The 23516-nt window shown below is 40.8% G+C and overlaps 1 protein-coding gene across 1 annotated transcript in view; it reads right to left on the bottom strand.

The window, feature by feature from the left end:
• Positions 1 to 3896: 3896 nt before the first annotated feature.
• The window catches only part of HUNK (hormonally up-regulated Neu-associated kinase), an 82130-nt gene continuing 62510 nt past the window's right edge, over positions 3897 to 23516 (bottom strand). Inside the window, exons 7-10 of the mRNA XM_048494719.1 lie at positions 22240 to 22408; positions 17412 to 17492; positions 7103 to 7280; positions 3897 to 5935 (exon numbers count right to left, since the gene is read on the bottom strand). Coding sequence (XP_048350676.1) covers positions 5268 to 5935; positions 7103 to 7280; positions 17412 to 17492; positions 22240 to 22408 — 1096 coding nt within the window. The 3' untranslated portion in view covers positions 3897 to 5267. The remainder of the gene's footprint in view (positions 5936 to 7102; positions 7281 to 17411; positions 17493 to 22239; positions 22409 to 23516) is intronic.

The following is a 23516-nucleotide window of genomic DNA, read 5'->3' as shown; positions in this document are numbered from 1 at the left end:
ACTTTCTCTTTTAATTTTTTCCCCCTGCAACGCATGCATAGCTGCACAGGCATACAGAAATGAACCCCCACAGCCATGCTGATCGTCCCACAATCCAATTGGCTGCACCTGTGTAGCTGCGCATGTGCAACACGCAAAAAAAAGGAAAAAGGGACCTCCCTGTAATGGCAGAACAATAATGAACGTGTAGCTGTAGATCAGTCATACTTGCTGCCACGGAGAGGAAACATGCTTGTACCCTGTGTGGCCCTCAGAGAACCTGCTCGCAACCTGGTGGGCGACCTGCACAGAATGGCAGGCAGGTGGATTTTCTCTGGCAGTGGACAGCACAGACCTTACAGTGAATGGGTGGAAGGGAGGGGGGAAAAGCACATCTTGCCTGGCCATTCATGCAGGAGCCACTCCAGCCTGGGATTTTGCAAATGGATTGCTGGTTTAGCAATTTTCTAAAATCCTGGGTTAAGGGAAATAAAACAAGCCAAATTCAAATTCAAACTGGGAAGCCCCCCCCCCCCCCCCGCCCGGTTTGTATTGCACCCTACACCCATTATATTTGCCCTGTGTGGAAACTACCATAGATGGCTTGTCATTAGTAGCTGCTGCTATAAGTCAGTTTTATGTAGTCATACATATCAGGCTAGCAGTGCCCTTAATGTAGAGCAGAAAGAGGGGCTGGAGACATATGCTTGCCTTTGAGAGAGAGTTATATGAAGTGCTTGTAGAAAGAATCATTAATTTTGTTTCAGTTTGTCATGAGCTGGAGAAGTAGGGCTGATGTATAAACTCTTGAGAAATATATAATGAATAGTGCAGCAGCAACAAGTACAGTCTTATGTGAAGAGAGTGGTTCACATAAACCACCACCTTTGATTGTAGTGCAGTCAAACTACAAGTCCAGTGGTGACTCTCTCCTCCACATATTCCTAATATTTATGCAGGCAGGTTGCCCACAAATATGAAACAGCCCTCAGGAAATAGCTGGTAAAGGAAAGCAAATATAATAGTATGCCTACCCATGTAATATTTGCATTTGATAATAAAAAGTAAGATTTGCAACAACTGTTTCGTTCTGATACTTACATATATTTGTGGTCACAAAAATACAGCTCTTCTGTGCTTTCCTCAGTATTTCATTGGACCTCTCCTCCAACCAAAAAGAAACAAACCTGAGTTGATAGTTCAAGTTACTGTTTGCATGACATTCAAGTATAGAATTCAGGATATGTTGATTATTGACATCTTACAGCTGTGATCATGTTCTACAAATAATGCCACAAAATGTATGTTGCTGCTTCCATAAATAGCAATGCTGTCTGGTCTCTAGGTTCCAGAAGAATTTTTCTTTTTAGTAATTTCAAAGATGATTGATTACTATGGGTGGTATTGTTGAATTTAAGAAAACACAGCTGTAAGCACATAGTGGTAATAAGTACACTATCATTTCATTGCAAAATGGTGTTTTTGATTTACATTCTAAATCCATTAAACTGCAAAGAATGTTTGAAACAAATTTAAAATGCAGTTTTGACAGTTCAAAGATGGTAGGGGCTGCTAGAATGAAGAACTTGCCGACTGTTGGACTGTTGGGCTTTCAGAAAATGGCATCTACAGATTGTGGCCTTTTTAAATGGAGCCTAACACTCTCATGAGGGTCAAGGAAAATTCAGCAGAAGGCTAGAGAAATCTCAAGCCTCTAAAAGTCAGCTGATAGCTAAGAATCTTAGCCATCCCATTATTTTTATTTTACATGCCACAGGAAAAGATAACACATACAATTCAATATTATCCCAGTGTGCTATAAATTAAGTCATTTTTTAAAAAATTGTGATTGCATATCTTCTTGTACTCTCCCACTGTGTGAGTTTCGATAGCAACGCCATGGTCTAGACCAGGGTTGTCCAACTCTGGTGCTTGGCCATGCCAGCAGGGGCTGGTGGGAATTGGTGAGGTTTGATTCAGGGGGTCCAAAGTTATGTACTCCCAAAGGGGTGCCCCCATACTCCATTGTTTCCAATGGGAGCTAATAGAAGAGGGGGGCTTTGAGGCTCCATAACTTTGGACACCCTGAACCAAACTTCACCAAACCTGGGAGGTATCATCAGGAGAGTCTCTTACTGATACCATTCAGGTTTTGTGAAGTTTGGTCCAGGGGGTCCAAAGCTATGGACTCCCAAAGGGGGTGTCCCCATTGTTTCCAATGGGAGCTAATAGATGGGGCTACACCTTTGAGGGTCCCTAACTTTGGACCCCCTGAACCAAACTACACCAAACCTGGGTGGTATCATTAGGAGAGTCTCCTAAAGATACCCTGAAAGTTTAGTGCTTCTAGCTTAACAATTGCACCACTGACAGAAGGCATCCCCCAAATTTCCACAGATTCTCCTTTGAAATCCACCCCGTTCGGCATGAATTTAAAGGGAAAATCTGAGGTCCTCAGTTTAGAAGAAGAAGAAGAGTTTGGATTTATATCCCCCCTTTCTCTCCTGTAGGAGGCTCAAAGGAGTTTATAATCTCCTTGCCCTTCCTCCCTCACAACAAACACCCTGTGAGGTGGGTGGGGCTGAGAGAGTGTTGAAAAGCTGTGACTAGCCCAAGGTCACCCAGCTGGCGTGTGTGGGAGTGCACAGGCTAATCTGAATTCCCCAGATAAGCCTCCACAGCTCAAGTGGCAGAGCAGGGAATCAAACCTGGTTCCTCCAGATTAGAATGCACCTGCTCTTAACCACTATGCCACATTGAAAGTAATGCTGTTTCAGGGTGGGGGATAATCCACTTAAACAGTTATCACTTTCAATGTTGTTTAACTAGGGACCCCAGATTCTCCCTTTAAGGTGGATTTAAAAGGAGAATTTGGGCTCTCTAGTATAAACACCATTGAAAGTGATGCTGTTTGGGGGTGGATTACAGCATCACAGCAGCTGCCCAGAGGAGGGGGGCACAAAACTCAGATTTTGCACCGGGCTCCATTTTACCTCTGTGCCTCTGCCCAGAGAGGAGGGCAGAATGAACTGCCAGCTGCCAGCTGGGAGCTCAGCTGGTGGGGGGCAAGGAAGGACAGGGCAGAGGAGTCTGCCATCCCCGGCCTCAGAGAGCTGCTTTTATAAGCACTAGGCCAGGGGTGGGGCTTGGGGAGGCGTGGCCATGCCCTAGGGGCAGGTGGGGGTGTGGCCCCACCCTCACCCCCCCCATAAAAAATCTATACTTACATCCCTGGGTGTTCCCTTGGCTTAAGGGCCAGGAATGTGGCAGCTGGGGCTGTCGATTTACATGTAGCCCTATGGAGGGCTTTTTGTTTGTTTTTTGCTGCTTCCCCACATGCCACCTAAAAGCCCTCAGGAGACAGCAGGGTGGTGTGGCAGCAGTACTATCTCCAGCTGCCTCAGGCTTTGGATGGGTCTGCTACGTCTTCCAGGTGCAAAACATTTTTCTGGATGGAAGAGCATTTAAATACGTGACTTTCCATTTGCAAAATGAAATGGTGCAGGTTAGACATAGAATTATCGCTTCATCTGGCATTTGTGTGAACTGCTTTGATGATAAATTTGGCAGACTTGGATATTAGTGCCAGCAACACGGTCTTTGATGCTGGTACTGGATAAAAGTATCTCCCAACTTTGAAGTAAGTGTTCTCATGCCAATTTCTAATATGGCACTACAGCTACTGGATGGAATGTTTCCATCTTGGATATGCTCATGTGCATGTGACTCACTGATGTACAAAAATTTCAAGACTGCAGTATCTCAGGAGCTGCTGATGCTCTTGCCATTGTCCACTTTCTCCCATGGCTAGTCTTAAAATATTTAGTGGTGAGCTAAGATTTGGTCTGTGTTTTCTGAACATCAGAAGCACCACAGTGGAAAAAATTGTCAAGACCTTTCCTAATGAAGGCATCAAATGATTTAAAAAACATAATTTAATTTCAAGAATCCAATGAAAGAATGGTGCATTAACATCTACTCATTATTTATGCTAACAGAGAGGAAGTACATGTGTCATTGGTGATAATCAGCTACTGTGCCAAACTAATATTAATAAATCTCAACAACAGAAGCGATGTGCTAGCAGGATAGACAGAAACCATAGAACAGGTTTTGGTTAAAACCCTCAAAAGTCATAGTGATTTGCACAAAAAAGCCTATATTATTCATATACTTCCTTTACTATGAAATAGAAGGAGCTGCAGATTACAGAACATGTTTTCCTTTTACAAAAGATAATCTTCAGTTTGTAGCATTGCTGAATTTTTTATACCAACTGTATGAATAAGCCTGCCATTTGCAAATGGTACTGGACCTCGCAGATGTGTCCATCTGATAACTCCTCTTAATGCATTGCAGTTTCTCAGCAACACTTTTCAAGTATATCCAATGTTGTTCTGCTAAAACAGAGGTTATACACTTTCCCCACAGCCAGTTTCACAGAAATGGTACAATCAAAGAAGAAATGATCCAGCTTTTGTTTGTTTTTTACAGTAGAGCATCTAGAAATCTGGATTATTGGTTTAAGTACTGATGGCTAATCTTATGATGAGAATCTTATGGTGTGAACACTGATTTTTTTTAATAGCCAGCCAGGTTTTGAGATCATAATGTTGTCTCTTTACACAAATATTTCTTATCAAATGAACATTTTCATAACAGAAAATATATACTGTTAGGTAGCAAGGGATCAGACAATAAAACTGCTTTGATTATCAGTGTATTGTTCTGTATTGTCTTTCATGCCTTTATGTTTCTTCTTTATCCTGGACGTGAATTAGGAAAACGTGTCTGCCTGAGAAACATAAATAAACTCATAGTCCTTTATTATTATTCCTCTTTTTGAGTACTATGATCAGTGCCTGAATAACTGAACTAGAGATGATAATTATTCAACAATAAGTCCAGGTGCTATGGTTTTGGAAACCAAATGACCAGTTTAAGAAATTCTATTTTCAGTTTTCAAGTTGATATTTTAGGCACAGCATCCTTTTGTTGGCAAACGTGTAAGCAAAAGATTGTTGGCAAAATGTGAAAGATTACAGCAAAAAAGGACCTACACAGAGAAATTAGAGAAATCAGAAAAAAACAGAAGTCTTCACATTCAAATTGTTGTCCTTCCTTCAGTTTTCAAAGTCCGGCTGAAATATGTGGCTCTGTGTCTTTTTGTAATTGAATGTTATAAGAATATACAGAAAGAACCTCGTGATTCCAAGCTTTAACTACTTTTATGGAAAAAAAACAAGTTTCAGAAACCAGAGTTTCTTTAGGCTTTCGGAATGGTTACTTCAACACTGGCCATTTATGGGGTCCATTATGTTGAATGAAATTTGTGTTGGGCTCATTTGCTGCAACTGAGGCATTCTTGCTTCCAAAGTTTTCTCAGTGGGTGATCCTACTGACTGGTTCCTTTTCCGCATCATTTGTCCAATACCCATCATTGGGAATCGACCTCTGCTTTTCACACAGTTAGGGCTCCCCAAGGGATTGGAGATGTTATTTAGTTGGGTTGGAGACACAGCTTCCTCTCTAAAAGAACTGGTCTTTTCATCATATGTGAAAGACAGCTGAGTGGGGTGAACTGGACTTTTAGTAGGACTGGGAGAAGTGCCTCCAGGCTGCAAGAGTGGAGACAATGTCCTTTCACTGGAGCTTCTACGACCAAAATTTACAGGTGAGCTTAGCATCCGATACTGGTGAGTTGGAGACAGTTGGTCTATCTGGTCCTCTCTATCACCAGTTTCAAAAGAATGTACAATGTTCAAAATTAAAGGAGAATCCAAATTCTGGCTCCCAGGGCTTGAAGGCTCTTGTTGAGGAGAATCTTGTCGTTTTGAGAGCCTTGGAGTTCTTGGGATAGGTTGTTGAATTTCCAAGTATTCCAAAGAATAAGATGTGACACAACCTGTCTTGGCTGTTGCTGATTCATGGAAAGGGCTCAGACCACCAGGGGAATCTACGAAACAGTACAAAAACAAATAAGAGAAAACCTTCTGTGAGATAATTTTAGTGTCCTACATGCAAGGTCAGAACCCAGCTAATTAAACTTTTGAAAGTTTTCCTGTATTAAGAAATGGCATAATTATTTCAGGCTTTGAGGTAATAAAGCTAAAACCTAACCGATAGAAATACTTCCTCAAACAATTGGTTAAATTGGATTTATAAAACCTAACCAATAGAAATACTTCCTCAAACAATTGGTTAATTAGGATTGATTCTTCATGTGCCTACCTGTGTCTACCTCCTGATTGGTTTTATGATACGAAAGCCAGCTTTCTCTACATAATGGCTATGCTGCCAAATAGTCTACTCTTGATTATCTTATCAGAAAGTTAACCTAAATCCATCATTTCCCATAATCATTACCAAAATGTATTTTTCTGTCCAAGTTGTCATATGCTTTCCCTAAATCTTTTAATATCCCTTTGAGTTACATGAAAGGGATTTATACTGAATAAGGTCTTTGGTCGATCCAGAGCAGTATTGCACTCAGACTCACAGCAGTTCTCCAGGGTCTCAGGTAGAGGTCTTTCAAATCACTCCCTATCTGATCTCTATAGCTGGAGATGGTGGAGATTGAACCTGGGATCTTCTGCATATGTTCTCCCTACTTCTGCCTTTATTCTTCCTGCTGTAATCTTCTGGTTTTTAAAATTTATTCTCAGCTATTACACTTTTAGTCCACCTTTTCCCACCAAATTCAAGGAAGCATGCACGTGGCTCATAGGAAGTCTTCCATCCAAGTAATGACCAGAACAATGCCTGCCTAGCTTCTGCAAAGTGGTTGGAATATGTGCTTTCTACCCATGCTCTGGAACATCTTCTTGTGTCCATTTTTCCACACAAACACACTCTTCTAAATAACAGAATTTCCCTCAAGATTCCTTGTTGGTTTTCCCTTATCCCTCTGATCGCATTCCCATTATGTTCCAAGTGCTAGGAAAAATTGCATCCTTTTATCATCTTCTTTAGAGGATATCATCATCACAGAACTAGGAAAAATGAATGACTACAAAATCAATTTAAATCTGTGCAATGTCCTATATGGTGTAATGGTTTTGTCCTATAACATTCTAGCAAACAAATACCACATTAACAGGATAGTGATTATTCTTTGACATACCTTTTTCTGGAGCACCGCCTTGGGTAGCTTTGCGATCACTCAACAGAGCCTTGGCATTCTGTATCTGTGCCATAAGACTAGATGAAGGTTCTTTGTAGGAAGAAGGATTTTTCTCAGATTTCTTCGGGAGTGGGTGAAGATGCTCTTCTTTTGTCTCTTGATCTTTGACCTTTTTGTCCTTCAAGTTAAAACAGAAATAAAAGACAAAGTAGGTTTTATTAGAAGCCCTTTCAGAAACTTTTAAAAATGGCAGACATAAACACTACTTTATAGATGTATTTAAATACAGCAAGTACGGTACATTCTGTATGTCATCTTTTTTGGGGGGGTTGGGTCACATGAATACAATTTCAGGAGCTTTGTCTTAAGATCTAGATATATGTGATAGCGGCGAATCTGTTGCTGCCAATTGCTTATAAACTTTCTTCTCTGCCACCATTACAACAACAGAGTCTTGTCCAGCTCAACTGTTTAAAGTGGTTTGTGACTTGATAACACTGAAGTCTGACCACACCAGCGAAGGAAATTTGGGCTCCAGTTACAATGTTTTTGCAAGTTTCTTTGGTAATAAAATCACTCTCATTCCTTCCAACTTGGAGGCCTGAGGTGTTAGAAGTGCCTGCTTCTCCTTTTGTGATGGATAGTTTCAGACTGATCCTATCTATGGATGCTGACATGATCCTTGTGAGTGTGAGTGACTTCACTTGTGCTCTGAATCCAGGAAATATTTTTTATTACTAAAACTCAAGATCAAACAAATAAAAGAGGAAAAAACACACACAAAAAGAACACATAACAGGAGGAAAGGAAGGACTCCCAATTTAATCTGCATCAAATACACTTAAAGTTTACTACTTGCTCTCTTGTTATAGTTGTAAAGTTAATTAAAAATTAATTATTATTACTAATAAGCTTCTTTTCTTTATTGGATCTATTTCTTGTTCTTCCAATTCTTAAATCCACAAATCATTAATTCATTTGTTTCTGTTTTATGCAAAGTCTAGCAGGGGTCTCCAATTATCAATACATTTAAATCAATTTAATTTACCAGTTCCAACAACTTCACAAGCCATTCTCCTATTGTAGGTGTGGATGACATTTTCCACTTTTGAGCATTTAATATTGTTGCTGCTGATGTCAAAGCAAAAGTTCTGGTTTTTTCAAGTTGTCTAGCCATAAGACCCAAAAGAAAAGCCTCTGGTTTCATTTGTATATTCGTCTTTAAAATCTTCTGAACTGTTGAATGTATTTCTATGCAAAAAAATTAGCTTTTAAACCCCTTTAACCACATATTCTCTCATTGTTCCATTTGTATATTGTGCCCAAAGTTGATAGCCCATTTTGTCATATACTCTTTCACTCCTTCTGTATCAGATCTCCTCAAGAGCTTAGATATTTTAGCAATAACATGGCCTCATTTGTACATAGTTCCACTTCACATTCACACACCCTGCCTTGCTCCTTAAAAAGTAGGTTGAAAAGCAGGTTGGCAAAATGGCCTTGAGTGCCTCTATCAGCAGCATCTGATTCGCCAACCCTTTTGTTAGCTAGACTTAAGTCAATTCGTCCACACTTATCCACACTCCCCTAACCTCACAGTTGGATTACTGCAACATGCTCTGCACAGAACTTCCTTTGAGGACATCCTGAAAACTACAAGTGTTCCAGAGATCTTCAGGAGGTGCTGCAAGGCTTGCCTGTGTGCCATGGTGTGACAAACGCCCATATTTGGGAAGTGGTTTCCAGGGAGAGACTGCCCTGAAATAGTTAAGTCCTGCTCAGTCCTGATTGGCTGGAGGAAATTGCCAGGGAAAAGAAAAGGAGGCAGCTTGAGTGCTGAGGTTCTTTTGTCTTGGTTCGTTCTTGGACTAGGTTCCAGAAAGCTGAGTGCAGATCAGGGACAGAGATCTGCCGCTGCTTGTGCGTTCTGACAGGAGTCAGACTGCTCTATTCAGGCTTAGGAGGCTTGAAAGAGCGTGAGGGAAAGCCCTGGGCTTGGTGGAAGGTGAATCCGCCGCTCAGGTGCTTGGCAGCTTGGCTGTCCAGACTAGTGTCTGTCCAACCTCAGTTCAAAACCCAGTCAGAAGAAGACCAGTCCAGAAAGGGGGCAGTTAGGCCTTAACAGGGGACTGCAAGGGAAGGTGGCGAGTGTTAAGCCAGAGTCCTTCCAGTCTTAAGACTTGGGTGTTTATGTAAACTGGAAAGGGTGTGGAGCAGAGAAAATCTAGTGTCTCTGTGTGTAACAACTAAAAGCTGAAACCTCTGTGAGAGAAAGCTGAAGTAAAACAGAACCTGTGTGTATGATAGCTTAAGAACCAGAACCTCTTTAAGAGAAGGAGTACAGTGGCCACCTGCGTGTGACCACACAGAAAACTTTAGCGTAACTGACTGAATAACCTCTCAAGAAATAAGTTTTACTCTCTATAACCAACAAGCTTTTAAAACCTCTCAAGTCAACTGAGAAGCCATCAGTTCTAGCCAAATAAACTTTAAAAATTCTGTTTCATGTTACCAAAGAGTTCCAGTCTATTTTCCTGTGTCTCTACAAAGGGTGGTGTCTGGCTGCGTAAAAGCCAAAACTCTCTCACAGAGTTTCCCTCCATTTTTGTCAGGGGCTTTATTTTTTTTTCCCTCTGGGGAGAGTTGGAGGCAGACTCCAAAAAGGGAGTCTGAGCGTCCAATCCCTGTTACACATGGCTTTTGAGGGAATCTGATTTAGCAGACATTTTGAGGAGGGAAGATAGATTGGGGGAGGGTTATTTTTGCTTTTAAACAGAAAATGTTAACTCTTATTGGGCCTTTCCCCACTCACTGTTTGCTGCGCGCTATTCTTGCCAAGTAGCGTGGGGTCCAGTGGCACTCCTCACTACAGGGGCGGCGACAAAGCAGCCGCCCCAACTCTGCCGCTCTCGCGCCCCCTCAGCGCGTGTCATTCCTGGCGCTGCTGAAAACGGCGCCTGTTGATGACAGTGGGGAACACAATCCCCCTGCTGAAAAGGTCCATGCCGGATGAAACCATGCTGGATGAAACCGACGTCAATTTTTAAAAGTGGGGAAACGGCCTTTGTAAACTACCCCCAGGGGTTACTCCTCACCTGCCTCTTTCTGCTGTGGCTGTCAGGCCCTTCCCTAGGCCTCAGACATGGGTTTGTCCTCGCTCAGTGTGCTTCTGCCCTCCTGCTGTTGGCTGCACTGCCTCCTCCCCAGCCATCCAGGCTTAACAGCCTTTATCCCTTTCTAGCACCAACGCCACCCTTTCCAATTCCCCATAAACCCTGCCCTGGTGTCTGGGCCCTCCCTTTCTGAGAAGAATTCCAGCGGAGGCCCATGCAGGGCTTGGCTGGCTGCTAGATTGGGCTGCCTCAGCCTTCCCAGTCCCCCCCCCCCCCAATTAAGTCTGCAGGTTCTCTTCCAATTTTGCTTAGGGTGTCCTGCCTTCCCCAACCCACTGTTGGAGCTGACTTCCTTTCCCTGGGGTTCCTGGCTCCCTCGGCCTTACTTCACCTTCCCCCAGGCCGTGCAGGTTATTGGTCAGACAGGAAGGTGTCTCTGGACAGCTTTGAACCATCAGGAAAGGCAGAATATAAATGTTTAAATACAAAAATAGATAACCCCCTGTGAAGAGAATAACCATTTTGCTTGTACATTGCTATGACCAAAGAGACTCCATTTTGTTTTTTGGTAAGGTTTATTAAAAAAAATTATTTTCTGTCTCTCATGTTTTTCACATAGCCTAGTTGCATGTGTTTGTAGATAGAGACAGGATGTACTATCACCAAGGTCAGATTCCTCATTATGGGCATGGAGTCATCTCCAATTACTTTCAGTGGGATTCAACCAGTCAGCCAGAGCCCTAATTGGAAGTTTCAAAGGGCGGGGTAATTTGCTCATCTTCCAGAGAGTTCCTATTAATTTGATACTTGATTGGTTAATTGGTAATTATTTGCTGCAACCAGCTTTTGCCATAAATTAATCCCATTAGATTTTGCAGCCATATTTCCTTTGTCTTTGGTCTTTTTTGTCTCTGCTTTCCTTGAAATTTTTGCCTATGCACTGTGGACTTCTATTATGTTTTCTAGCCTGCAGTTTTTTTAATAAGTGTACTTTATTGTTTTGTGTCAGTATATGCACCTTATGATTTTATATTCACTGCTATTTTTAAGCTGTTATTTTGCAACCTTTCTTTTAAATAAAAAATATTTAAAATTTTGCTTTGTGTTGTTGACTACTGGTTCGGAATGCAAGGCTTGGCATTGCTACCACCCCAAAGCCCTATAAAGTTGTGTCTGAGGTGATTTGAAGTGCAGAAAGGTGGAAAGAAAGGAGAACTGAACTTTTATGTCATACTTCCCACAAAACTGTTTCTCCTGCAATGGGCTTTTTCAGGTGATGGTTCCTTTGGGAATAAAAACAGCTAAAGTAAAAAGGGTAGGCAGGGAAGAAGAGTTAAACTCCCATATTCCCATAGGGATTACTGACCAACCAATCAATGGTTCAGTTTGGATCATGCCTTCAGGATGTCTACTTGTATCCTTGTGAAATATGAAAATCAGGATAGTTTCTAATACCTTTTGCATTCAGGCACAGATAGCCAGGTTCAGTACAATCTGAGATGGATTCCGCATGGGCCATAAACAGTGCCCCTGGAACTGTAAAAATGCTGACCCGGGGACGCCGTTTGCATGGCTACAGCCTTCTGAGCAAGGCAGCGCCATACTCCCACCGCCCCGCTGCTGTTTTTGAGTGAGTGAGTCTCTTCAAAAACAGCAGCGTCCACTTGGCACCGGGTGGAAGGCACCATTTTTTGGTGCACCGCTTTTTAAAAAACTTACCTCCTCTTCCATGCGCAGCTCCGTGGGAACAAGGAGACACACCTCCTGGCCCCCGACCCCTGAGGCATCACCATGGCCACGGGGGTGTATGTCCCCTAGCCTCTGCAGAGCTATGCAGGGAAGAGGAGGTAAGTAAAGAAAAAAAGCGGCTCCAGGGTTACGTGCACGTAAGCATGCAAATGTCCCCCGAGGGGGGGGCACTGACAACAAGTATGCCAATGTACTGCTGCTCTTAAGGCCTGTGTGGAGTGGGCCCGTGTTCACATGGTAATGCTATTTGCATATAAGGTTTGAACCAATATGTCACATACGGTTCTCTGACAATGAGTCAACTGCTATGGATCATATGCAAGGAATATTTCAGCAATATTATAATGATTTGACTTCCTGGGTAACTATCCAAATAATTCTTTACCACAGAATGGTATAGGATTGTTTGTTGATGGGCCCCTGTTGAAATAGCAAAAATCCTTCAATAAAAATTTATATCCAAGAAAGATTTCCCAGTTATAGTTGAGTGGAAACTCCAAAACTCCAAATCAATCCATAAAAGACACACAGCAATTTTGGAAATACGAGTCAGGGTTAAGGTTGCATAGAGAATAGGGGCACTAGTTATGACGTTCGGGAGAATGAAGTGTCCTACCCAGCAATAATTAAAAACTAACCATTAGTTCATGGGATCCAAATAATTACATCACGTTTTAGTATCAATCCTGTACGTAAATAAAGGATTAAATCAGACTACAATGGTGCATGCATGGGATTATGTGTTAGATCCAGTGAAGAATTTCTCCTTGTGCTTGATCTCTTGCACAAGCAGAAATGTAACCACTTGTACCAAGTCAAACATATTATACAGCCAGTTTCCATGTTCCAGGAAGTGAGCTTAAGTAGCTTCTTCATTCTCAAAATGCCCCCAGAGAAGGAGACAGTTTCACAAGCAATTGCATTATGTATATAAGCAAACTAGGTGTTGCATATGATGCTGTGGAATCCCTTCTGCAAGTGTGAAAATATTTTTCCCACTTGTACCTCACTGCATCCAAACCAATATATCCAGATTTTTGAAAGTTCCAAGCCACTGCACTGGTGCAGGAGCACAAACTGCCTCTACTGAAATAATGTATATAGCACATACACCTTGGTCCCTATACAATCTTTCTATTTCCACCATGCAGACAGGTATCAACCTTAACAACACCACTTAAACAAGCTATGGCCTACTTGCTTAAACTAAGCCATCCCTATACGCTGAAGAGAATTTTCTGTTTCATTTTTTTTATTACTAAATGATACTGATGAATTTTCAGCAAGATTCAGCGGGACCCCAGGAGATGTCTGCCTGAATCTCCATGGTAACATGGATATGCTTTCATGTATCCCTTGCGTTCAGAATAGCTTTTTGCAAGTGGATTTCTGCAGCTGCAAGCTAGATGGAAAGCGATGTTTTGTCTGACTGCTGTTGCTGAAGAACATCGAGATGTCACTGCCTCAGTTGCGTGTCTAAATCAAATGAAAGAATCTGACTCTATCATAAGGGACCTAAAAGTAAGCATCTAGAAACTGCTGGTTTCAGATGCAGGTGTACATTTGATCTAAAGTTCGACACTAAGGCTGGACCTGATAAAGAATGCAATAAGAACTGTTACTGATCTCAGCTGTTCTATCTTTGTATCAACAAAATATCTTAACGCATCCATATTTCTATTAATTAAGTATTGTGTTTTGATGTTACAGCTGGCTTGCAACATAGCTTGCCTATGTTAACAATAAATACATGTGAAAATCTCTAGGGATCTCAGATATATAATAATATTTAACTGGCCAGATAGAAAAAAGAAACACTGCCATTAACCACATTATCACAACAGCAGTCTTATGAAATGTATTCGTTTTGCCATAGCTACAGGTGGGGTACAAATATAGCCATGACCATCACATTGACTTTCTATTTGTGAAACTGCAGGAGCAGATGGGTCTACTAACGGACAAAGAAGAAGGAGGGTGCCTGTATTTCAGTACTGGTGGCAGAGGGACACTATGTTGCTATGTTTAGCAACCCTGTTGCTAAAGAACACCGAAAATCAGGATGACTTCAACAGAATATCTATCAGGTTCTTTCAAATCCTTCTGAAGCATCTGAGCAGCTCTCAATGTTAGTGACTTTTCATACTATCTCTATGAGACTGGAAAATGGAGAATATCCCTCTTATACCAATGGGAAATTCTGGCCAAGATTTAGATTAATAAATTTATTATGCTGGTTTATTCTTAATGTAAACAGTAAAACCTCCAAATGATTTGGTGCCTGATTTGCAATTCTTTCCTTAGGATATGTCTGCACTACTTCTTTTAAGTGTACTTATATATCAGGTGCAGCTCTGTGCCGGCTCTAAGTCCAAGGATCCGCATGAAAGTGTTAGATGATAGCTTGGGTGATAACACTGGCTTGGTTTGCACTGCCCTGCTAAACCATATGTTTCCTGCTTTTCCTCTTCCTGCTTTTTTTCACTGGAAAATATGTATATCCCAGAGCTGTATGTAACCTCTTCATTGGTTCAGTCAGGGTGAGGAGGAGTTGCTGCAGAACCTTTTTTCAACTGACATACTAGTCTGAAAAGCTCTACAGCTCTCAGTACAGGAGAGTCTGTATGTTCCTTCACAAGTCTGTCATTTGTTGGTTTCCTCATTCATAAAAAGGGAAATGTCCTTATTACCAGAGCAAGAATTATATTCTCCCTGAAAGATGGATGTGACTCTTGCAGCTTCATATGAATTATTTCTGTTCTATAAGGGCCACTCCCCACTCACCATAAGCCCCGGGGTCACCTCTTTAAAAGACACGAGGAGGATGGACGTTCCCCACGTCACCAGCGCCCACTGCGCAGCTGCCCTTAATTTGCCGCTCTCCCACCTCCTTGTCGCGCGGCAAATTAGGTCCTCTGAAAAGAGCAACATTTTCAAAAAACCCCGCAGGTGCTGCAGGGGGGTGGGGAACCTCGGCTGTTTACGCGCGGCTGATTCGCTCTGATGCGCAGCTTCCGGCCAATCAGGAAACAGGAACCACCATTTTGTTTAGGAAGGGTATTCCCGTCAGAAAGTGCTTGGAAATTGAGACGTGTGCACAACAAGACGTGCCAACATTGCTCTTTTTTTGCTCTTTTTTGCTCGAGCTCCACTGTTTTGCAGCTTGGCAAAGTGCTGCTGAGCACAGGGTTGTCGGCGGTGTAAACCGAAACCGATATTTACTTTCATTTTTCTGCCCAAGCAATTTGCAACAAGTAGTGACGTCAGCATGTGCAGACGTCTTAAAACAATGCGTTCAGCTTATCCAAACGAACTTTTTGGGTCAGCCAATCAAAATGGAGCCCCGCCTTCGGCTGGCTGCAACTCCCACTTGTAAATGATGCACACACGTGCCAGCCAATCAGAACGCTCGATTGCCTCTTTGACTCTTGATGTGGAACCCCGCACTATTTCCTGAATGGAAAATGAGTGGGGAACAAATGTCTCCGTTGTCAAAAGCCACGGAGGCTTTTCTACGAGGGGTCGCTGTGGGGTTGCACTCAGACGAGGTAAGTGGGGAGTGGCCCTAAGAGGAAGACCAGAGTTCAGTGGTATTGCAAGGGTTAATGTCTGTGTTCATAGAGATACTGAGGATTATTTCATACACTACATTTTTGTACACATAGATTCATGTATGTGAAGCAGGTTTTCTCTGTGGCTCCACCCTACCTCCTCTGCTCTATTTCTGCCCTCTCCTGTGGTTGGAAGGGCATTTGAAAAACTTTATTTTAGACAAGCTTCTATTTTAAAAACAAGCCTCTCTTGTAGCAGCAGCAGCGAGAAAGAAACAGAGGGAGAGTGTGTGTGTGTAGGGGAAATTGAGCAGGGCATGGATGGGCTGAATGTGTTCCATAGATCTGACTTGCCAATGCCTGGGAACATTCAGTGCCACTATGATTCAAATCCTTGTGGAAGCCATAAATATAATTTGTAAATCCCCTACAGATACTGCTGCCTTCCTTCCTACTGAATTTAATATACATGATTGTGGCATTATTTATTATTTATTTACTTCAGTCACTTATAATGTATGGATAAGCCCATACTTGAAAGGTGATAAAGGAAGCTTAAATGTATATGTATATTGGGGTAAACCCATCTAGTCCTGTGCAAACTAGAGCTTTAAAATAGGTAATATGGAATTAATAATTTTAGTGGTGTAGTGGAGCCAGTGTGGTGTAATGATTAAGAGTAGTAGACTCTAGTCTGGAGAATGGGGTTTGATTCCCCATTCCTCCATAAGAAGCCTGCTGGGTGACCTTGAGCTAGTCACAATTCTCTTCAAACTCTCTCAGCCCCACCTATCTCACAAGGCTCCTGCTGTGAGAAGAAAAAGGGATGGAGTTTGTAAGCCGCTTTGAGACTCCTTACAGGAGAAAAAGATGAGGTACAAATCCAAACTCTTCTTTCTTCTCTTCTTAGTGCCTCAGGGCTGCCTGCCCATTATAGATGTAATGGCAGCAATGAATATTTTGAATTACACATGTGCCGTGAGTTCTGTGCTTCTCAGGCAGTACACAGGGAGAAGGGGCTTCAGCTTGCCCCTGTGCCATTTTCTTGACCCAGAATGGCCCTGGAAAACTGGTTTTTGCTCCATTGGGAAACATGGGTAACACTGGTTATACATAAGCTTACTCTGTTAACAGAGCAAATGGGACATTTCAGATTAGGGAAATTGGGCAGAGCATGATTGCCAATGCCTGGGAACTATCAGTTCCACTATGATTCAAATCCCTTGTGGAAGCCACAAATATAATTTATAAATTAGCCCTTTCAGGTACTGAAAAAAGGACAAGAAACACAACAGGCCACCTTACCCAGAAGACTGACAGTGGATCTTTTCAATGCTTTAGGTTCAGAGAAAGATTTTTCCATGATATTAATACTGAGACATTTCAACTGAACTCAATATCAGGTTTACTGTTACAATACACAATATATGTGTTCTACCACTAGGCTGTGATTTTGAGAATGTTGGCAAATGCTGAATGTATTTGTAAATGGAAAGAAACAACTTCAAAATGTATCAGCAATTGGTTAAGAGATATATAACTGAGATATTTGTTTATCTTATGTCGATTGTGTAAAGAAATGAGAAAATCAGTATATGTAGAAGAATGTTCTTTTTAATTTCTTAAAATTATTGCTGACATATGCAATTTGGGAATATTTTCTTTCCACTTATTCTTATATTCAACCCTTGCCCCCAGGTATGACCAGTGCTGGTGTTTTGACAAATCTTGAGATAAGCCATATGAAAGCTGTTGTTTTTTTTAACAGCCATATTTCAAAAGTCTTCTGGGCTTTTTGTACTCTTTGTCAAATTTGAATATTTATTGGTTTTAATAGCAAACAATGGACACACTCACATTTTACCTAGTTCCAAAGAAGTATAACTTGAGATTTACCTCATAGGACTCCTTATTTGATCTGTATTTTTCTATCTGACATAGTTGGTTCACATAAACGTTGTCAGGAACCTCTGCCTTCTGGAAAAATAAAAAATGTGAGATTAATGTAAGAAAATCACAACACAATTCAGTTTAAAAAGTTCACTGAAAAGGATCAAATTATGGCTTCTACATTATATAGGTGAACAGTTTGCCAGTTTAGTCCAATAAATCTTATAAATATTTCCTTTCAGAAATTATTGCTCATGAATGGCAAAACATATTAATATTTTCTCCAAAATAAAACTGCATCTTGGAAAACTGTATAAATGGTGTTGTCATTCTGTAAATAAAATAGAAATTAATTGTATGCAAATAAATGGAAAAAGAAACATGAAAACAGCCACTTTTTGATGTTTAAAACTGTAAGGCCACCCAAGGAACAGAGAATTTACAAGATGCTTCTTCATTCATTTTAACTCTGTCTATTTTTAAAATCCATAATTTTCTAGACATACTAAGACCCACTCAAAGAGGCCCTTGTGTTCACTGCTGGTGAGGCTGCAGTCAAAGACAGTAGCGATGGGCAGAGGCGTAGCTAGGGAAAATGGAGCCCATGGCAAAATCTGAGTTTGGCGAGGCGGGGCCCGTATTGGCAGCAGCCCTCCCCCAGCATGACCAAAGAACTATTTTTTGCACCAGATCATCTCAGTCATCATAACATTATAGAATATGCCCCAACTCACAGATCTGAATACAGCAATGGGCCATTCCACACATCAGAAATAATTTTTTGACAACATTTTGACAACTGGCTGGCAATTGTGTGACAAAATGCTAGACTAGATGGACTACTGGTCTAATCCTGCGGGGCTGTTCTTATGTTTGTCACTGACTTCTTTTTTTTTTAATAAAAAAGTCAGCGGAACTATTTTGTAAATTACCTGAAAATAGACTCACTATCACTTTCTCTTCTACGAGGGGTCCATACTACCTTTCCCCACACCTATACCTATACTATGCAGAATCTAGCATAAAAGTTGCAGTTGAACTGATCTCTGTACCTGGATAACAGTTGTAATTCCAGGAGATTTCCAGCCACCACCTGGAGGTTGGAAAAATATGACTTGCACTCCTTAGCTATCTATTATGTATCTGAAATTCATTCCACTATCTATAGTGAAAAACCACATTATGAACTTACTTCGAGAGAAACAGTATTGTAAAATTATATGCCAAAAGGTATACCAATATAGCCCAGGCAACTAAAATAGCAAGGAGGAAGACTGGAAGGCATAACGATAGATCTTTTTCAAGTAGAATCAAGTATGCAACACTTACATCACATACATGTATCTGCATAATTGTTTTAACTACATGGCTTATACAACTCCATTTAATAGCATAATATAAAAAGACTACATACTAATTAAAACTTTGCAGGTTCAATTGTTCAAGTTTCATGGCTGAATGCATTTTAGCATCTATGAGATTAATTTGTAAACTCTTCAGATTCTGAATCGCCAAGGTTTATGCTACCTGTGTGCTGTTTGCATAATGCAGTTCTATAGTGCTAAATCTTTTCCCCATTCCCCTAGCTGGCTCCATCCCATTCCCAGCCCTTTTGTTAGTTTTCCAGCCCACCCCCCTCCCTCGTAAGGCAGAAGCCTCTACAAATCTGAAAGTAGAAGATCATCTTTTCTTTTCAAACCTACCTCCACAATTTTCAGAACTTACGGCATGTAGCCATGATCTCGTCCCCATTTCTGTAGACATTTTTGTTAAGGGTGGAAACTATTTAGGGTTTTATTTTGCTATTACTGTAGCCATTTTTGTTAAGGGCGGAAGCTATCGGCTGCAGAAAAAAGACTTAAGTTAGGGATCATCTGCCAATTGCTATCTTGTTTCACAAGTGTTCGTTGTGAAAAAGATACATACTCCTCTTCACTTTTCCTCAGTTGTCCTGCTGATCACAGAGAGAGGCATATGGGCAGGGCAGGGGAAAGAGGAGGGGTGTGGGGGCGATTTTCCGCCCCCCATGTGACCCCAAGCGCTCCACCTGGTGCACCAGTCCCTACCCCGTCCTCTGGTGACTACGCCTCTGGCGAAGGGCCTTCCCAGCTCCAGTCCTCCAGGAATTCTCAGCTTCTATTTTTCTTTTAAAAAGCAAGTTTCTAGCCCTCTTATGAGAAGATATGGCTAGAGACTTACTTTTTTTAAAAGTGAAAGCTGAGAATTTAAAGATTCTGTTATGCTAGTTGTTACAATGGTATGTCGATATAACAATATTCTAGTATAATGAAAAAAATCAAATAAAAGGACCCCATCCCCTCTAAGACTGGGAAAGGAAATGTCTGCTGCATTGACTGGGTCAGTAAAAATGGCTGCCATGCAAGTGGGAAAAATCCAAATTCTGTCCCCCACAGCAGCCATCCAGGCAACCTTTCTTGAAACACTGAAGCAAAGCAGGTTTCAAAAAGATTGGAGAAAAGTTAGTGAAATTCCAGGAAGTGCATGAATGCACTACAGTGCTGCGGAGAAACAAGGATAAATGTTTTCCATAGTGTTAAATCCAGGCCAGATAATCCATGCAGACATAACCTAACATTCTGAAGCAGTTTCAAATTAATTTTTATCTAGCTTTCACGCAGAAATGGTTGTTATTTCTTCCAAGAAAAACTAGAAGATAAAGGTTGTAGACTTAAAATTATGTCATGGAGAACAACTACAAACCCTGTTTCTTTAACAGGGCAGTCTTCAGGTTGAAATAGTGACTGAGTGAATCACCATGAGCAAGATCATTAATGAGACCATGTTAACCTAAAGTGACTTGTCAGTTCACTGTAGATTTATTTCAAGGTAGCGGAGGTCATGATGAGTAGCTAAGCAGACAGTCACTCTGCTATAAGCATGATAACCTACTTTCTGACACACCAAAATGGTGTTATGATTAGTCCTCAGTTCTACACCAGCAGCTATTCATAAGAATCATGAGGATTTAAACTGAAATTTTCTTTGGATTACTTCAAGCAAGAGAAAAATTAAGGAATGAATCTCCAACAGGCTTACACCAGAGTTAATAATTAAAGAGAGATCTTCTGATCAACTAAAAAGTGCTGCCATTCAAAAATGTTAATTTATTTTCAGTTCAAAGACTTAAATTTTTTAATGACATGTGCCATTTTAGAAGCAGCAGTCTTCTTTGCCTCTTTCATACATGAGACAATGCAACTTCTAACATGGTGACTGATATGACTTATGCATGCAACTTCTAAAAACAACGTATATTTTTCCTTATTGTTTTATTTATATGTAGCTTTATGTAGGCTTAATCAATTCATTGATCTAATCCATCAGTTGACTATTCAATTAAAACTTATACCATCACAGCCCTCATATAATAACCTAATTTCACAAAGCAAACATAATGCAAGGAAAAGTCCTGTAACAGAATTGTCAGAGGAATGTTTCAGTGCAGGTAATCCAGCATCTGTCCCTATATGGAACTTTCCCAGATGTCATAGGAAATCTACAGAGGAAACGAATGCAAAGAATGGAGCCTACATCTAGGAAGGTAAACAAGTAATAAAGGTTTGTGACATGATTTATGATGTGAGATCATAGATGAGAACTGTTTTGCTTAAATGGCTTAAATTGCAGGGAAAGGGGGAAGCAAAGGTCAGGAAATACTACGGAAGTTTTACTTCTCAAATCCTCTTAAAAATAATAAACATTAAAAATCACAAAGTTGTTTTCTTTCTCTCTTTCTCTTTCTCTTTCTTTCTCTTTCTCTTTCTCTTTCTCTCTCTTTCTCTCTGTCTGTCTTTCTTTCTTTCTTTCTTTCTTTCTTTCTTTCTTTCTTTCTTTCTTTCTTTCTTTCTTTCTTTCTTTCTTTCTTTCTAGACTCTGCCACTCAGGAATAGCTTTATGATAGGACTTAATATTACAAGCTTTGTTTCCAAATGATAAATTGTAATCCTATCCCCTATTGGTAATGTCTCAGTGAAACTTAGTAGAGCTACTCTCATGTAAACCCAAAGACCATCAGTCTGAACTGCCCTTTTGAACAAATGAGTATTCTTTCTAGTTTCTGTTCAGAAACTTTAATTTTTCCTAGGCATAAAACCTGTATCAAGTATTCTTATCCCTCAAAATATCATCAGCAGGCCAGACATCAGTTGAAGATTTATTGACAGTAATTCCATTGGATGGATACCAAAGTTATCTTCTGTTAGTGGACTTGGAAACAGGATTTTCACTGATTCTCCCCTTTCACTGCAGACTCCATATTGTACTCCACACTGTTCCTGAAATTCCACTGAACTTAAAGAGCAACATGTCACGTAGTGCAAAGGATGTAGTGGGAATGAGGGGATGGAAAAAAATTGATATGATAGGAATCAAAATCATTCCAGAAAACTTTCTCTATGCCAGTGATCATAATTGTCTCAGATGGGAAGCAGATCTGGTCTTTTTTCTGCCTGTGTTCCAACTTTCAGCCTCTTTGTTTTGTTGTACAAAACTTAGGAGTTACTGAAAACCAAGGCAGCATCTATATCTCTATAGTCCTATCCTGGGTTCTGGTTTTGGTCATGCTGTAGTATGGCAGAATATGAGGAAAATGGCTGTTTGAAAATGACCAACATTATATAGACACATTTCATTCTACCCTTTAGGTTACCTTGGGCATGATATAAAGATATGCACAATTGTTTTTATTTAAAAGGTTTGAAATCATTTTTATATTTAGATTCAAATGTTAGTATCAATATTTCAATGTGGATTAATTGTTATAATGATGATTCATTTTTATTCAGGTTTTGATTATGTCCAATGCCATACTTACTCTAAGGCCTGCCAAATAATGTTCCAGCTTCTTATTAAGCAAAACATAGATGGTAAGAGTGTGGCACGCTCGGTTAGAAAGGATAGTATTGATCACATCGCTGTTCTTATAACCCAGCTTTTCAGTCATGTAGAGCAACACACTTTGGCTGACATCTTCTAAGTGGATTCTACAAAAAGAGAAATGGGAACAAATTAATTCTGCTTTTTTTAAAGCTCAGGAGGTACTTTGATAAGTGATAGTACTATAGACTATTGCAATGTTTATTGTACGTATCGCTTCTCTTTGTAGCCCCTTTTTTTCATTCATACCTTGGATAGTTTTCTGTGGCACTGTTTTCCAGCTCTGTAATTCTAGTCCGACTGCATTGTTTATTGGAGGTCTTTATAGCCTGACTGAATTGCCTTTAATATTTTGTAATATATTTTAAATCAGTGAGAAAGGCAGGTTATAAATAAAATTAGTAACAACACTAATAATTTGCCCTTCTATAATAAAAAGAGTATGTGTGTATAAATATCTATGACCTTATGAAGCGGCATTATTTTTAAAAGAAAAAGCCAAATTATACTAGCTGGTGTGATTTCCCCCCACAGCGGCCCCCCTGCGGCGCCCCCCCCCCCCACACTTACTTTAGGAAACCAAGCAGGCTGCAGAACAGGCCTTCCTGTTTTGGTGGGAACTATATTTCCCAGGTGACCCTGGGAAATGTAGTTCCCACCAGAACAGGAAGGGCTGTTCTCCAGCCTGCTCAGTTTTCTAAAGTAAGTGGGAGTGGGAGGGGGGGCGCCGCGGGGGGAGCGAAAAAGCCAGAGTGCGTACCAGGCGCCCTCTGGCCCAGCTACGCCTCTGGATCATTTCAAAAATTTTGAGAGGGTATCAGGGTTGAATCTGCACTGGTTTCATTTATTTGATTGGGCGTCCAGGTTTGACAGAGGGGTGGTCACTGGGAGCTGACATATTTCAAATAATTGCACTTTCATGAAGAAAAAACCCTGTATCTTCTTTTTGACCCTACACAGTGACTACAGTGCTACAGTGTGTGGAATGTATAATTTAATTTATCCAGTAGCATTAGGAGTGTTCAAAGTCACCGCTTAATCTGATGATTTACATGAATAAGCAGCTCCATGGGAATAGAAGAGAACTCAGATCTTCAGCAGATGTGCTGGAAGACAGATGAAAACCAAGTGTGGATTGCTGTCACTTTATACCACACATTTTTTCCTTCTGTGACTTCATAAAGTAAAGTTTCCCCTTCAGTCGTATCCAACTTG

This window comes from Sphaerodactylus townsendi, linkage group LG04 (assembly GCF_021028975.2).
Source record: "Sphaerodactylus townsendi isolate TG3544 linkage group LG04, MPM_Stown_v2.3, whole genome shotgun sequence".
Taxonomy (NCBI): Eukaryota; Metazoa; Chordata; class Lepidosauria; order Squamata; family Sphaerodactylidae; genus Sphaerodactylus; species Sphaerodactylus townsendi.
Note: the sequence above shows the minus strand (reverse complement) of the source record. Positions and strands in the feature narration are given on the sequence as shown.